The sequence below is a fragment of the Drosophila hydei genome, unplaced genomic scaffold (assembly GCF_003285905.1).
Source record: "Drosophila hydei strain 15085-1641.00,03,60 unplaced genomic scaffold, DhydRS2 tig00000172-arrow-pilon, whole genome shotgun sequence".
In the NCBI taxonomy this organism is placed as follows: domain Eukaryota; kingdom Metazoa; phylum Arthropoda; class Insecta; order Diptera; family Drosophilidae; genus Drosophila; species Drosophila hydei.
Genome location: NW_022045682.1, coordinates 1482501 through 1497914, shown reverse-complemented (window position 1 = coordinate 1497914; position 15414 = coordinate 1482501). Strand labels below are relative to the sequence as shown.

At 39.3% G+C, this 15414-nt stretch overlaps 1 protein-coding gene across 1 annotated transcript; it reads right to left on the bottom strand.

Annotated features, from left to right (window-relative positions):
- Positions 1–4110: 4110 nt before the first annotated feature.
- Positions 4111–7126, bottom strand: LOC111599324. Its single transcript, XM_023314941.2, has 3 exons — positions 5513–7126; positions 5156–5252; positions 4111–4616 (listed from the first exon to the last, which is right to left on the bottom strand). Exons 1-3 carry the CDS (start codon positions 7007–7009, stop codon positions 4174–4176), a joined length of 2037 nt encoding a protein of 678 aa, XP_023170709.1. The 5' UTR covers positions 7010–7126; the 3' UTR covers positions 4111–4173.
- Positions 7127–15414: the final 8288 nt, after the last annotated feature.

The window sequence follows — 15414 nt, the reverse complement described above, 5'->3', positions numbered from 1 at the left end:
ACCAGCTGCCAATTTGCTGACTTTGTAGTACATATAGACTGCAAATCGGATTTCATTCAGATTGCTTTTCAAAAAAAAAAAGAAGAAAAACTCGGCAAATAAATAGAAATGTGTGTATGCATATGCATAAATAAAGCACATATGTGTGTGTGTGTGTGTGTGCGTGTGTGTGTGGTTGGGCATCTCAATCACTGTGAAGAGGCTTAGTGCAGACCCTGGGGAAATCGCTTAAGCCGTTCATAATGAGTATTATGACTGGCTGTCGGCCTGGCCTGTAGTCTTTTTTCCGCTCTCTCTCGGCTTGGCCAGCCAACCAAACGGCATTGAAATTTGCAAAAATAACATCGTGCCAGGCGGCAAATGGCATGGAATACTCTAAAGATTTGCCATTTCGCATAAGGAATTGTTTTCAAAAGCATTTTAATTATTTTTAATTCTTTTTGGTATATTTCAATGCGCTGCAAATGGTAGAGCTTTGAGCTTGCGAGCTTTGATCCTCTGTATCTCTGCTTCTCCTAATGTGTTTCTTCCTTAAACTTTATTTTGTTCCATCTGACTGTTGAAGGCAGCATATATCATTTAGTCGAAATTTACAATCTATGTCAGATAGATACAATATTGAAAATGTCATGAAAATTGGGCACTTGCTTAAAAGATATTTAAGGCCTCCAGATAATGTGACCTCAATTAGTTTTACAAAATATTGCAGTTATTCTTCTAAAAGTTACTGATAAACGTTGTATAAATTAAATCATCTTGACACTATTCATAACTTAAAAGTTCTTTTAGTTAATTTTAGAGCTTATCAAATGTATTCTCAACTATTTTTTTTTGATATTTAGACATTTTAGATAGCTAAAAAAATATTGAAAAAAATTTAGAAAACTTTAAAAACGTCGTAAGAGATATTAAAAAAATATATCTTTATAAAATTGTTGTAAGATATTTTTAATCAATTTAAAATACTTTAAAACATTTCAAGCACTCTCCAAAATATTTTAACACATTTCAAACATTTTCCAAAATATTTAAAAATATTTCAAACATTTTCCAAAATATTTTAAAATATTTCAAAATGTTCACAAATATTTTAAAAAATGTTCAAGATATTTTAAGGTTTTTCAAATATTTTTTCAACTTTTTCAATATATTTTTAAAGCTGTTTTAATTATTTTCTAAAATATTAAACACATTTTTCAGGAATAGTTTTCTTTTCGGGTTTTGATTTCTTTGAGTCTAATTTAATTTTTGTATGTCTTTTTTAGGGTTTCTTTGTAATTTCGGCGAATAGCATTTCGTTTCTTATTCATGGATGAAATCATTGTTGCATAACTCAACAATTTTCGCTGAATTGCTTGTCAATTTATTATATTTGCTTTCATATATTTCTTTTGCAGTTTATTTTTTGATCTATAGGGCTTCCGAAGCACCTCAGAGAGGCTTGGGAATGTCTACCCATAGTCCGCCTTAACAGTCGCTCCACAACGATTATAACATTGAATTTGTTTGCTGGCAACAGCTTATATCAAACTGAGCGAAACTCATGCCACGATGCAAAACAAAATGCTTATCGAGTGGAATTTTTATCGCAGCTTAAGTGTCATGGCAGCAAAAAGGAAGCAATGCAGGACAACTGAATAGACTATATATAAAGAGAGAGAGAGGGTGGAGGGGAGAGTGAGGCAACAATAGTTGTTGACTGCTTTTGCAATGCTTTTAGCCAGAAATTGCGCAATTTGTGGAGCAATCAATGCGAAGCCAAAAAAGTGTTGCAGACGCGTTGCCGTTGCAATGGGGCAGCCAGACAAGCAGCCAGGATATGAAGGACATGAAGAAGCTGTTGCCATGTGAACGCAACTCAATTGCGTTGCTGTTAAATCGTGTGGAAGCTGATGTGATTATGCGTGTAGCCATAGCAATATGCAGCAATTAGCAAGAGACACATAGACTAAAGAGCATTAAAGCTAGTCCAGAATCAACAATCAACAATCAACAATCAACAATCGCATTATGTGATTGAGACGCGCCCCACCACATCGCAAACATTAGCAAGATTAATTCTTCCTTTTTCTGCTCTCAAAATCTCAGATAACGTTATGCATCATTGTGTCAAGGCATTGACAAATCTGGGTTGGTATAAAAAAGAAAGCAAAAAAGTGAATTGAAACAATTTCTATATGTCTTGGAGCTGAAATGCGATAGCCCAGCGCTGGCTAACCCACTTGCTACGCCTAAAGCCGACACTCAAAAGCGAATCATTAAATCGCAAAGTTTGCCGTTCGCATTTTACAACAAAACAAATGTAAGAAGTTTGATAAACCTCGCTGAAAATTGAGAGAGAAAGCAAGTGCGTCGGGCCTCACTGACTGCATAATACTCGTTCACGGTTCTAGTGAAACTTAACTGTGAAATTCTGCATCTCTAGCTGCCGATTTGCCACGCCTTCTATAAGCGTTGATATATCTACTATATATTTTTTACGTGGGTTGTTTTATATATATAGAATATATATTCCAAATTTGCAGTCTTAAGACTTTATAAGAAGAGAGCTCAAACTAGTATATATATTTCATATATTTGTTGCAGTAACATTGTCCAAACCTCATATACTCTTCTCACTTGCTGAACGAGCAGGAAAACAGAGCGAGAAATAAAAAATGAAATTCGCAATAAAAAGTTTGGGAGACAGGACGTTCGTTGCCCTGCCAAGCACACAGACACACACACATACTCTCACACACTCCCACACAGCCTCCTTATGTGCGTGCCCCGCCCCGCTGGCGCATTTAATAAAGCCCAAATGGAATGACTTTTTTCTTCACTTCTTTTAGCTCGCTCTCTCTGCCTCTTTGTCTCTCTCTCTCCTTCCCTCGGCTTGCCACAGCAAAGTCAGCAGCGTAACCGCAACACGTTAACGGTTTCGGTTACGGTTTCAGTTCGTGATTTACAACAACAGCTGAAGGGAACACCCCTCATGGGGCTCTTGGGCAACTGGGGTATGCCAGCGTGTGCGCTCATGTGTGAAAAGGTACTTTGTGCATGTGTGTGTGTGTGTGTGTGTTGGTCTGTCTACGTGTGTGTGAATGCCTCGAATTCTGCTTGTAAAACGAGAACATATTCTTGTAGCTGTTGCATTTGCCGGCGCCTGAACGTATGCAACAAAAAGTTGTTTTAAAGTGAATGGCTATGAGATACCCTGGAGAGAGCCAGGCAGCAGACTTTTAAGAGCCAAGGGTATTGCTTGATAGAGCATTGACGAGCACAATAAATCAGTGAGCGAGGTCCGTTTGTAAAGTATTGCGAATGTTCAATTTCGGGAATCCTTGGATTCTTCAAATTTGTTAGGCCTTTTATAGAATCAAGTCCTGAACTCGAGGTAAATAGTTATTGGAGTTACCCGCTGTACATTAGACTGCCTAAGACTGAACAGGTATATACGAGGTGTGCGCAAAAAGTATTGCCAGTTTTGATCTGCTTTGGGAACTGTCCTGAGAACTTTTCTCTCCGAAACTGAAGGGACGATGCTGCACTAAAGAAGCGTCGAAAGAGGAGCTGTGCTCTATTACAAAAAGTGATTATTATAATTTAATATATTACCTCGATGTAGCTATGTAGTATGTAGTATGTAGATAAGTTTCTTTTAAAGTTGTTTACTTATGTTTGCTTTAGGCCGGGCTTAAATTTTTAAAGCAATATTTAGCTGCAGGTACAGTCAGTCACAGTGGGCTCTCTGGAGTCTCATGACTGCACATTTCCATTTCATTAAATTCATTTAGACAAAGGCGCAAAAACGTTGCCCACGTGCCAAGATAAGGGAGAGCGAGAGCGAGAGCGAGCGAGGGAGAAGCAACTTTGCTGGTTGTCGCAGCAACGTGAGCCCCGCTTCTAGCTCCGCCCCCGTGGCATATTTGAAGTGTTATCAAGCGGATAGCATCGTGCATATATTAAGAGTAGATTGGCATTGGCATTCATGAGCTGCTAATAGAAATGTCTGCCAGTTAATTTAGCGTCATCAAGTGCTGGGCAATAAAAAAAAAGAAATCAAATATGAAAGTAAATTTGGTTGCTATAGAGAGGAGAGACTGAAGACCTAATGAAACGGCAGGAATCGGTAGTTTATTGTTCTTTATTTAATGTATAAACTGTAAAAGTGTACAAGTGTATAAAATTGAATTAGCGTACTTTCTTGGATGGAATCTTTTGAAATTTCCTTATTGACGCTATTGAGTGAGATGTTATGGAGGAACGGGCCTGAACCTCGTACAGGTCGATGCGTGATTCCAAATCCACTACAATACGTCGTAATTTTGTGACTATTTTACGTTTCATTTCTACCAATTCGACGGTCTTATCAAAATCGTGCAACAGCGCCGGCCTATAGAGCAGTCCGCTCTTCTCCTGCATGAGCGCCTTCTGATTCTTGAGGTTCGCGTGCTCGATCTTCAGCGTGAACAGCTGGTCGCGCAACTCGGCTTGTCTCTCCATTTTCTCATCCAAATCGAGTTTGTAATTGCACAGCGCAGCCGAAATCATGCTCATTTTCTCACGAATGAATGCCAACTGATGGACGTGCTTGGTGCAGCGATCGCGCATTCGAATTAAGTCGTGATTGCGTTCTATTATCAAATGAGATGTAAATATATATGGAGAGAGAGGGAGAGAGAGAGAGAAAGAAAAAAAGAAATAAAAAAAGGAAGAGAGAGCGAGATAGAGAAAAAATGAGAGAGACCTGGAGACAGAGACAAAGATGCGGAGGCAAACATGTATAGAGAGAGAGAGTAAGGTAGAGAGATTAAGAATGAGAGAAAGGCAGAGAGAGAGATAAAGGCAAAGACATTAGAAAGAGAGAGGGAAAGGCAAAGAGATTAAGAAAGAGAAAGGGAGAGAGATTTAGAGAGAGAGAGAGGGAGAGAGAGAAAGGCAAAGACATTATGAAAGAGAGAGGGAATGGCAAAGAGATTAATAAAGAGAAAGGCAGAGAGATTAAGAGAGAGAGAGAGGGAGAGTGAGAGAGAGAAAAATCGAGAGATACTTGGAGACAGAGACAGAGATGCGGAGGCAAACATGTATAGAGAGAAAGTAAGGGAGAGAGATTAAGAATGAGAGAAAGGCAGAGAGATTAAGATAGAGAGGGAGAGTGAGAGCTTTGACATACCTTCAACCTTTGTGCCTAGTGCTATGACATCACGTTGAGCATTCAAGAACTGATCCATGGTTAAATCTGCAGTAATTTGATCAAATTGGCGTTTGCGCTAAGGAGAAATAACGAAGGAATGATAGAAGATCAGAGAGAAGACCATAATGGATATACGAGATAAAAGATAAGGTAAGGCATTCGATAAATAGCACAAGAGAACATCACATAGAGTAGATAAATCAATCGAACAGTTCAAGCATATAGATCAGACAGCATTATAGGATGATGTAGATCAGCTCAGAACAGGCAGACAGGTAGGACAGACAATGAATATATCAATTATGATAGCCCCTTAGATAGGTAGATTGCACTCACCTCGATCAGCCTGCCCAGTGTGTGCTGCCTGGTGATCAGCCCGAGGCGACTATCGCTGATCTCGTTGCGTAGACTTTGCATGCGTCGCAGCTCGTGCTCGACGATGCGCGGCATCACCTCGAAGTCCTTGCGCAGCAGCGTCGTGCGAAAGCAGTTTTCCAGCGAATCGACTGTCGTCAGCGATATCTTGCGCACATAGTTGAGATCCATTATGACGCTGGCCATGAGCCAAACGTAATTGGCCTTTGTTTCGGCAGCTTTCTTCTTCAGGTGATCGAGCACAGCCAAAGCCTCTCTGTGGCGTTTGTATTCCTTTAGTTCTTGCTGCGACAACAAGGGGTCGAAGCACCGCAGCTGACCCACACGACGATAATAATCGAACATTTTGTTGGTTAGATCGCTATTGAACTGCTTGGCGGCAAAGCATTCGGATATGACATTATGCAGGTCCGAGAGAAGCTTGGGCTTGTCGAGTCTGCTCAGGAGCAGCTTGAGGGGATTCACATACTCAGCCGTCTCGACAACATCGTCGATAATCCGATAGAGCAGATCGATGCAAATTTGACGATTGGCGAGCTCGATGCGCACAGTTTCGAGTTCGCCGGTCGATACGGCCGGAACGATTCGTAGCGTTGAGTCCATTTCTATAAGCATTCCCAAAGCAAATTCCGTTGCGTCAATAGCCGGAGCGACGGGTGGTTCATCCTCTAGAGGAAAGGGCCAATCGAACGAAATGCTTGAGGAGGAAGTCTCTTCTGATACCTCTTCCAGGTCCTGCTGTGCCTCACGCACATGTTCTTCCTCCGCCATGAACGTTGGACGTTGGTCGACGCCTGCGGCATCCACAAATTGGCCAGTCTCAGGCTCAGATAGTTTTTTCTCTTTATCTGCCTCCTTTTCTTCTAAAGTCGGTCTAGCGCTTTCCGCTACTTCCTCAGATTCGGTCGTTATGTCCGAGAGACTGGGAAATAAGAAATTTTGAAAGAAATCACCCTTAAAGGACACCGCACAGACGCGTCGCGAGTAATCATCATCGTCCGAAGACGATATTATAGATTTGACATCGAGCTCGTCGCCTTCGGCGCCCTCGCCAAGGTCACCAATTTCGTCACCTTCTTCGCCTTCCTCACCTTCTTCACCTTCGTTCAGTTCGTCTGCTTCGACTTCCGCGGACAAGATAGGCTTTGACGATTGTCTCTTTTCATCTTCCATATCTTTGAAGTGGCCCCTCAATTTCAAGTGCGCTTGCCGCTTCTGTTCGCGTTTCTTCATCTTTTTCTTGTACTCGATCTTGGCGCGCATTTCGTCGTCTACTTCGTCGTCCTCCATAATCGAGGTCGTCTCTTCATCGTATTCTGGCTTCGAATCTTCAACATCCACACTTAAATCTTCTATCAGCTCGCCCAAGGGGACTTCATCGATCACAATGTGTCTCTCATCATCCGCAGTGGCGGATCTCTCTATCGACGCCACTGGATCAACTGCATGATCTCCCATTTTTGCTTATAGTTCAGATTTTGCTTCACAAATAATAGAAATCTTTTTATTTTTTAATTAAAATTCTTCATGCGATATTTCTAATGATTTAATTGGGCTATGGTTATGTCTGTGTCTATGATGTACACATATATTGTTTGAGCTCTAGGACCTCAACTTGACAAGCGCTGTAAAGGCAAAGCAAGGCTTACTTGATTTTCAGCTAAGCGATTCTCAGCTTTAAATGTAGATTTTGCAAATAGTACTAGAGTTTCCGACTGATAGACAAATAATGCGTAATATAGCTTTGTGTATAACTAATAAGAGTCTCATATAGCCGGCAATGCCTGACTCGCAAATACCCATACCGTGCGATTTATCGCTTATAGAGTTAGATATCGAAGAAGCTGCTCTATTCTATATTTGTGTATGATTCTGCAGTTATTTTAGCTTTAACAATGTTTGAAATATATGGAAGATACTGAAGTCGTTTTGAATCGTTTTCTGTAGAGGTTATGTATGACAGGCTTGAGTGGAGATCTTCTGTTTGCCCAGTCGAATATTTTGCAATCTATATTTAACAAGAGATTAACTTTCAGGGTTGCCACCTAGTATGCCGCATCTGGCAATACTGCCTAAGCCACAATTTAGCATTATTATTTGATTTGACTGTAAATTTGATTGTTGCCTCCTTTTCTGGCGCTATTCAGAATACAGTTATAAATTAACTAGCTTGTAAATATTTAAGTTGCTGATAAATTTTAGTGTTTTAAACCTGCAATGCATAAAAAGCATATGAATTTTGCTTGTAAATATTTGACCTGATAATAAATTGTAGGATTGCCAAGTCTTTACACTTCTTTCCATATAGCATTTTGCGTATCCACCTTGTAAAAAAGTGGTCTGGCTGTAAATTACAGCCTACCTGCAAGTATTTGATAGAACGATGTTATTTAGTATTGTTAAAATAAACTTAACTAGCTTGTAAATATTTGACATGAAGATAAAAAAGTTATCAATACAAGAGATGCTAGTAAAAGTTTGACACTTGCTGATGTGCATTGTAACTATTTGACATGAAGTTAAAATAGAGAAAATAGTCAGATCTTTGGGCATTGCTCTGGCTATAAAATTGTTACTTCACATATTAATATTTTTTTTATACCATCACAATTTATCTGCCTTGTAAATATTTAACATGAGACTACGTTTTGGTATTGCCAACTAGAAACATAATAGATGCTCTCTCATTTAACGATAATAAATAGAGTAAATGAAGTTTTCCTAATGCCAAATGCTTGTAGCCAACTGACATGAACTTTGACTGGAACATATACTTGACAATGCTGTATACGCTGATAAATGATTGCAGTTAACGTCAGTTACTCTTGGCATTTTTATCAATTTTCGCAAACTTTGACCTTTTGTGGACGGCAGTTGACTAAATGAAATTCTCTCATTTCTTACAATAAAAGTTGACAGCTAGGCAGACTGGGCACAAACTATGCTGAATTGACGTCAAAAAAGTGTCGTCAGCTTAAGAAAATTTGGCATTGAAACATTTTTGTTAAGATTGTTAATGAGCTGAGGCAACCCTTGAAGCAAAGGAAGTTGCCCTCACCTCGATACAATCTTAGCTCGGCGCTGTCTAATGCATTTCATTGTGTTATCAACTATACGGTTTTTTAACGCTGGCTCGGGCGGGGTTGGGGTAGGTTGCTGAGCAACCCCTTTTCGCTGGCGACGACGTCGACACTCCATTAATTGAAGCTCCTGGATTACGGTAAATTGCATTGTCTCTGCTGCGCAATGGGCGCCGGCTGAAAGGGTGCAAAGAGCAAGGGAGAGGGGTGTGGGGGCGTCTGTGTGTGGGGTGGGTAGTCGACGTGGCAGCGCATCAAATTGTGTACAAATCTTTATAATCCCTGATAATTTCGTTAATGGCTTTAATCACTTACTGCGCAGGCAAAGGATTTAGAAATATTCCAGGCAAAATTTGCAGTTTAGTATTTAAATTTCATTTGGGAGCAACGCGAAATATTCGGGCAGCCATTGCAAAGTTAAATTGTAGCTCCTCCTTTAGCGTACACACTGATAAGGTCACACACACACACACACGTACGCACAGTCTATATATATGTGTGTGTTATAACTGTTTACCTAACCTCTCATATCTATATACTCGCGCACACCCAATTAGGCAGCTACAATTGTTGCCACCTAAAACTCAACACACCCACACACACACAGACAGACAGAGCGAAACTCAACACACGCTGGTGTGGGGACTTTGAAAGCTCAGCCTCAATTTGCGTGTGGGGAATAGAAAGCTGCGCCAGCCGTTCGGCGGCAGCTATAAAAGCGCAGGCAGCGCCATTGGCGCCACACACAAACCACAGCCACCACGAGGGGGAGTCGAAGGAAGCAGCAAGCAGCGATGGCTTGGAACGGGCACGCATTCTGGCAACAGCTTTGCCGTCGGAGCAGCACAGCCAACGGCTGGAGAAGATGTTCCGTCAAGCAGCTTGGCAGGCCACTGCAGCTGCCAGAAGCTTGGAGCGTGGAGCTAGCCTGCTATCGCAGGTATCAAAGGATGTCCTGAACTTCCTCAGTTCGGATTTGCTAGTAAAAATATTGAACCTAAAGAATATCATAGCAACATCATATCAATTCATATCGATCTATTAACTATGATAAGCTGACTATATAATATCTATAGAAAGATATCATATCTTAAACAAAAAGTGATTCTAATACAATAAATATTTGATTAATAATTATATGAAATAAATATCAATAAAACTTAAATTATGGAAAGTGTTTATCTTGTTTAAATTATAGAGATTTTTATTCTGTTGTGCGTTATCATCTAAGCATAATTTGTTTCATTATCTTTGAAAGTGTGAATCGACTTTAGTTTTAATATAATAATAAGAGTGATTAGATCTAGAAGCCATTTCTGTATAGCAAGTTAAGGAAGTAGGGGGTGTAGCAACTGAGCTAAGCCTACAGCAACGGACAAGCTTCGAGATCTTCACTTACCAAGTCGAAAGTTGTTGAGGCTGTGAGCTCGTAAGCAAATTAGTGGACTTAATCATAAAATAACTGGGCTCAAGCTAGAGAAAAAGTTATTGTTAATATAATTACAGTTACACTGTCCACTTCATATTTCCCATCTGGGAACTTGCTGAAGCTATTCTTGTTGCTGCTATGTCAAGTAGGCCCACAGCTGCCACAGTTGAAAGTGATCTTTTAGAGAGATTTTAAGATAGAAATTTTTATGAAGTACAACTTAATAATTCAAATTTAATTGCACCTGAGCTGGCAAGCATGGAAGCGACAAAGCATCAAGGCAATGCTGGAAAATGGCTTATGTCCCATTTCAGCCCTGGCAAGGCTTCAAATGCCTCGAAGCTTCTTGCAACATTTTATTTTTTTAAATATTTTTTGGGCTGTGGAGGTTTAAGTAGAAATGGACTAATAATATTTAGTACAATAATATAATTTAATAATATAATATATATATAATTAATAATAAAATATAATAATTAATATAATAATAATATATAAAAATATATAGAGAAATAATATGACTATAATAACACTTAAACTAACTCTTAACTCAATTAAGCGCTAAATAACTTATAAAATTTATATCGCATATATAGTCAAATAGTAAAGTGGAAGATGAGCTGATCAGAAATATATAGCATAAGCTTTAAGATCTCTGCTTTGCTTCCTCTAATAAGTGCTTTATTAAATCAAAATATCGCAGACAGACTTGGATAAAATCTTTCTCAACTCTCATATTATTTGGAGCTTCATCTGCACTAATTTACATAAATGCTATACATCTACAGCCATCAGGTACTCCAGCTGACAAACAAGTAATAAAACCAGCAAAGAGCAAACAATCAGAGCGCATTGAACAAGCTTCCAGCCAGGCAAATAGCCTGGCCGCTGGTCCACCCTAAACCACTAACCCACCATCAGCAGCCCCAGAGCTGGAGTGCATATAGCATATAGCATATAGCGCTTAAAAGCAATCAAAAAACTTTGTTGTACGCGTGCAGGCAGCAAAAATTTGCATATGTCAACAAAAACAGGAGCTGGAAAACAATTTATTTATTGCCGAGGCATTTTACGAAAAAAAAGAGGAGATGATGAGGATGCGCACAGAGCAGCTGAGGCAGAAGAGATACATTTGCCTGATGAAGTTGGAAGTGGGCTATACGATAGGTAAATAGCCTAGAATTGAAATGTTAATTACATAGCTGCGAGAGCAGGAGGGGAGAGTGGCAGCGGGAGGCAGCAGACAAACAGTTTAAAATACAGTTCGAGCGAGCTGCTTAGACACTGGCTAAGCAAACAGAGAACTGGATTTGTTTGCTCAGCTCTTAATCAGCAGGCAGCTTTTATTGTTAGCCGCCGGCTAAGTTTGGCTAGTCAAACAAATGTGAACTTTATTAACAATTGAGCTGTAGCTAAGGGCTTGTGGCCATCGAAGTCAGTCTGGCCCTCCCACTTGATGCTGATGAGGTGTGAATGGCGAATGCCACCGCATTTTGTTTTATGCCACACAATGCGGCAGCCAAGGCACTCGAGGTTAATTGAATTTCTTCTGTGTGTCGTCGTCGCTTCTCCTGCTCGTCCTGGCACTAAATTGGAAAACGTTTTTATTCCCGCCACCGACTCGCTTTTAAGCTGGTTAAACAAACTCATAATAGACCCAAAATGCAGTCATCATCATTTAGCGCGTAATTAATTGAATCTGACTTTAATTGAAATGTTTTCAGCATATTCAATTTGGTTGTCGAGCGGTTGGGCACGGCTCACTAAATCGTCTACTACAGAGTGGCTTATGCGAGCTCTGTTTGAGGAATCTCACGTTTTTTTTTTAAATTATTGAATATCTATTTGGGGTCCTTGAAAGGCATACCCATTCCATATATTATGTACTTGTGCCAATGGCTATTTCAATACTCGAAACGCTTCACAAAATTATTTTTTGTGAACTTGTTTTCAGTCGTAGCGTAGCTTTGTCCTGTCACTGGGCCTCTTCAGCTTTGAGAACAAGATAATGCCAGCTCTGAGAAGATCCAGGCTGTCGCGCCATTAGTTTGTTGTTTTTGGCCAGCTTTTCCTCTAGTCTTTTGAAAATAGCCAAAAATCTAAGACGAGCCAAAATGCATTCAAGCATTCTGAATAGCCAAATGTCGGTATAGGTGAGAGACATGAGTGAAGCCAATGCAAAATCGACTGAATTAGATTTTTTTAATAGACATAAATCAAGTTAAAGAGCGAAACTTAGATCTCCAAATTACGTATAATTTTTTTTCTTGACTTCAAAAAATCTTAAAATATTTTTCTAATACCAAAATGAGTTTGTGACTAAGAAATACATTTTTTTTAGTTCAGACAAAATGCTTTTAAGATCCATAACCTTTCATTCAAAAAAAAAAATATTTTTTTCATAAATTGTTCAAATTTAAAGCTGTTCGGAATCCCCAATGATACTGACTTCTATTGAATTTATATACATCATATTCTATAAAAGGCTTATCATTATTATTGACTATATAAATTACCCAGCTACCCATAGAGCGAAAAAAAAACATAGAAGAATAGAAGAATACCCCAATTGTCTTGGCAATTTCAAGGACTTAGCGCTGGAGACATTTGAATACGCCAACATTTTGTAGTGTCACGTTTTTGCTTCCTTTTTGATTATTTTTTTTTCGTTTTGGTAATTTAATACAATTTTTCTGTTCTTTTTTTGCCATTGCTTCTGAATTCAATTAAATGTAATCGCATCTATTTGCTGCTCCGGCATGACTGATTGCCAGCCAAGGGAGAGAGCGGGAAAAATTGAAATTAAAATTGAATAAATAGCTAAATAAACACGCACTTTGAAAATAAATGCTAATTTCTTTTGCTCTCGTTTCAATTGGCACTTCAAGGATATGCGAAAGGATCAGTTACGCAATTTTTCTCTTGGCTCCTTGAAGGACCTTTAAGCCAGCGAGCACGTGCCACGGCAAATCCTTTTAATGTGTCGCACAAGTTGTGAATTCGATGTCTGAAAAAAAAACAAATTTTTGAGAGATTTCGATTTGGGATTTATGTAAAAGTTTTGCAATAAATTTATAAGTTATGTGGACTCAATGCTATGTGATTGTTTGAGCTGACGGAAATCTAACAAAAAATATAGCTTTACAGTTAGAAATTTAGATTTGTGCTCTAGTCGGAAAGGTATACAAAATCTTACAAATTCAATAACTGCGTATTCAGTAAATTTGAAAGTATAACAATAATGAAAGAAAGAAAGAATAACAATTCAAGTTACGCTTAGAAACCCAAATCAAATGATTAAAAGATGATCGATAATTAGTTATAAATGGATGAGTTATCGTCAAAAACTCTTAAGCGCTTAATATGCATGGTATAAAGAGTGTAAGTGTCAAATGTCAAGATTCCAGCCATTGCAGTTGACGAGATTCTGATAGGGACAGGGGAACAAATATATATGGGCAGATTAACTCAGTCCTCCTCAGTAACTCCTTATCAAGAACATATTTACTTTGTGGGCTGTGCCACACCTTCTTCTGCTTGTTACATACATTTTCATAAAACCACAATAAACTGAATTCCTATTTTTCAGTGTTAGGCAATATATATATACATATATATATATATATATATATATATATATATATATATATATATATATAAATAATATATATATAAATAATATATATATAATAATTGAAATCGAGAAAGCTTCTTAAGTTTTCAATGGTACTAAGAATAAGGCTTTGCTATCTTGAATGAATTCTTAGATGTCTCTGGCAACATTATATATGAATTCGAGGAATTACAGTAAGAGATGTATAGATTGTATATTAGATCAATTTCGTAGACAGCATTCATAGATATAATAATTTCTGTAATCATATTCATGTGTTTGTCTCTCTGCCTAGCTTCTAACGAACTTGACTTTCAGTTATAAATCAAGTGAGTAACTCCCTTTAGCAGGTCAGAATTAAACTAATTTTAGTAACAGCTCTCGCTCAGCACAATAGAAACCTCGCTGATGCTGAGCACGAAATATATCAACTAAAAGTCCAAAGGAACTAAAACTCTAAGATTTTTAAGATCAAATTATAACTACGAGAAATAAAGCTTTGCTGTTGATTGAGGCGAATTATTTAGCAGTAGATTTCTTAAAGTTGCTGCATAGTTATGGGAGAGAAAGAGAGTGAGACAGAGAGACAGAGCTCATGAATTATGCGGCGCTAACAAGCCACAAGTTGTCATAAAAATCGCAATCTGAACGGCAATTACCTGTTGATGGGCGTACGCTAGTTTAACCCTCAATTACGGAGTCCTGGCAGTGCTCAGTCTCAGGGGTGAAATCGAGACGACCGCAGACCCTTGCGTGTGTGTGTGAGAGAGGTGTCAGCGGCGTCCCCAGAGGACGCATAAAAATTTGATTAAGCGAACTTCTTGGTGGGCAAATTAAAAAACACTTGCACGTTGAATCAATTTGCGAGTTTTATAAATCTTCATTTGCACCTGAGACGTGAGGTACAGCGTGGTACGGCGTGCTGCGCTACAGGTGGTCGCAGCTTAAGCGCCTAAGCCCAACGGCGAGACGTGACTGCTGCACGCTGGCAAGGATTTTCGTCCTGCTGCTGCTGCTGTTGCTTTAGTTGTTATTTGCATTTGCGCCTTGTTTCAATTAACTAAAATGTCCTTAAATGTCCTTTGGCTGAGTGTTATCTTTATTTGGTATTTCGGCTGACCAAATGGGGTTCATTGTCCATTTGGCAATGTTTTTAATTTCTCTAATGCCTTTTGTGATCTCTTTCGGCTGCTCTTTGGCTGAGTGCACTCCAAGGACCTGCGACCACTCTCCTCCGGCTGGAGTGTGTGCGGCTTTTAAGAAAATTATACAATTGCATTATGACGCCGCATTGACCAGCCAAGTGCTACACAATATAAATTGATGCGCATTGTCCTGGCTGCCAGCGAATCTTGTACCAAAATGCTGCAAAGTTTCAAATTTCAACCATATATCAAACGCATCAAACGGGGCGGCAGCAAAAAACGCCCACTGTGCGAACCTCCTGCCAAAAAGCGCAATCTAGAGAGAAAGAGAGAGAGTGAGAGTGAGAGATCATCAGGTTTGAGTTGCTGCGAGTTGTGTATTACAAATCGCTCGACGGGCGGCCAGGACGCAGGATACGACGACCGTCGACTGTCAATGCTCGAGCCGGTGGGTGGCATAATTTATGGCACTCGTTTCTACTTCCAATTCTGCGCTTCGCTGCGGTTATTAAAATGCTCAATGCTCTTACCCACACACACACACCCAGCATCCAAAACTCCGGCTTCAGCTCTCCACTTGCTGTTAGACAGCGCAA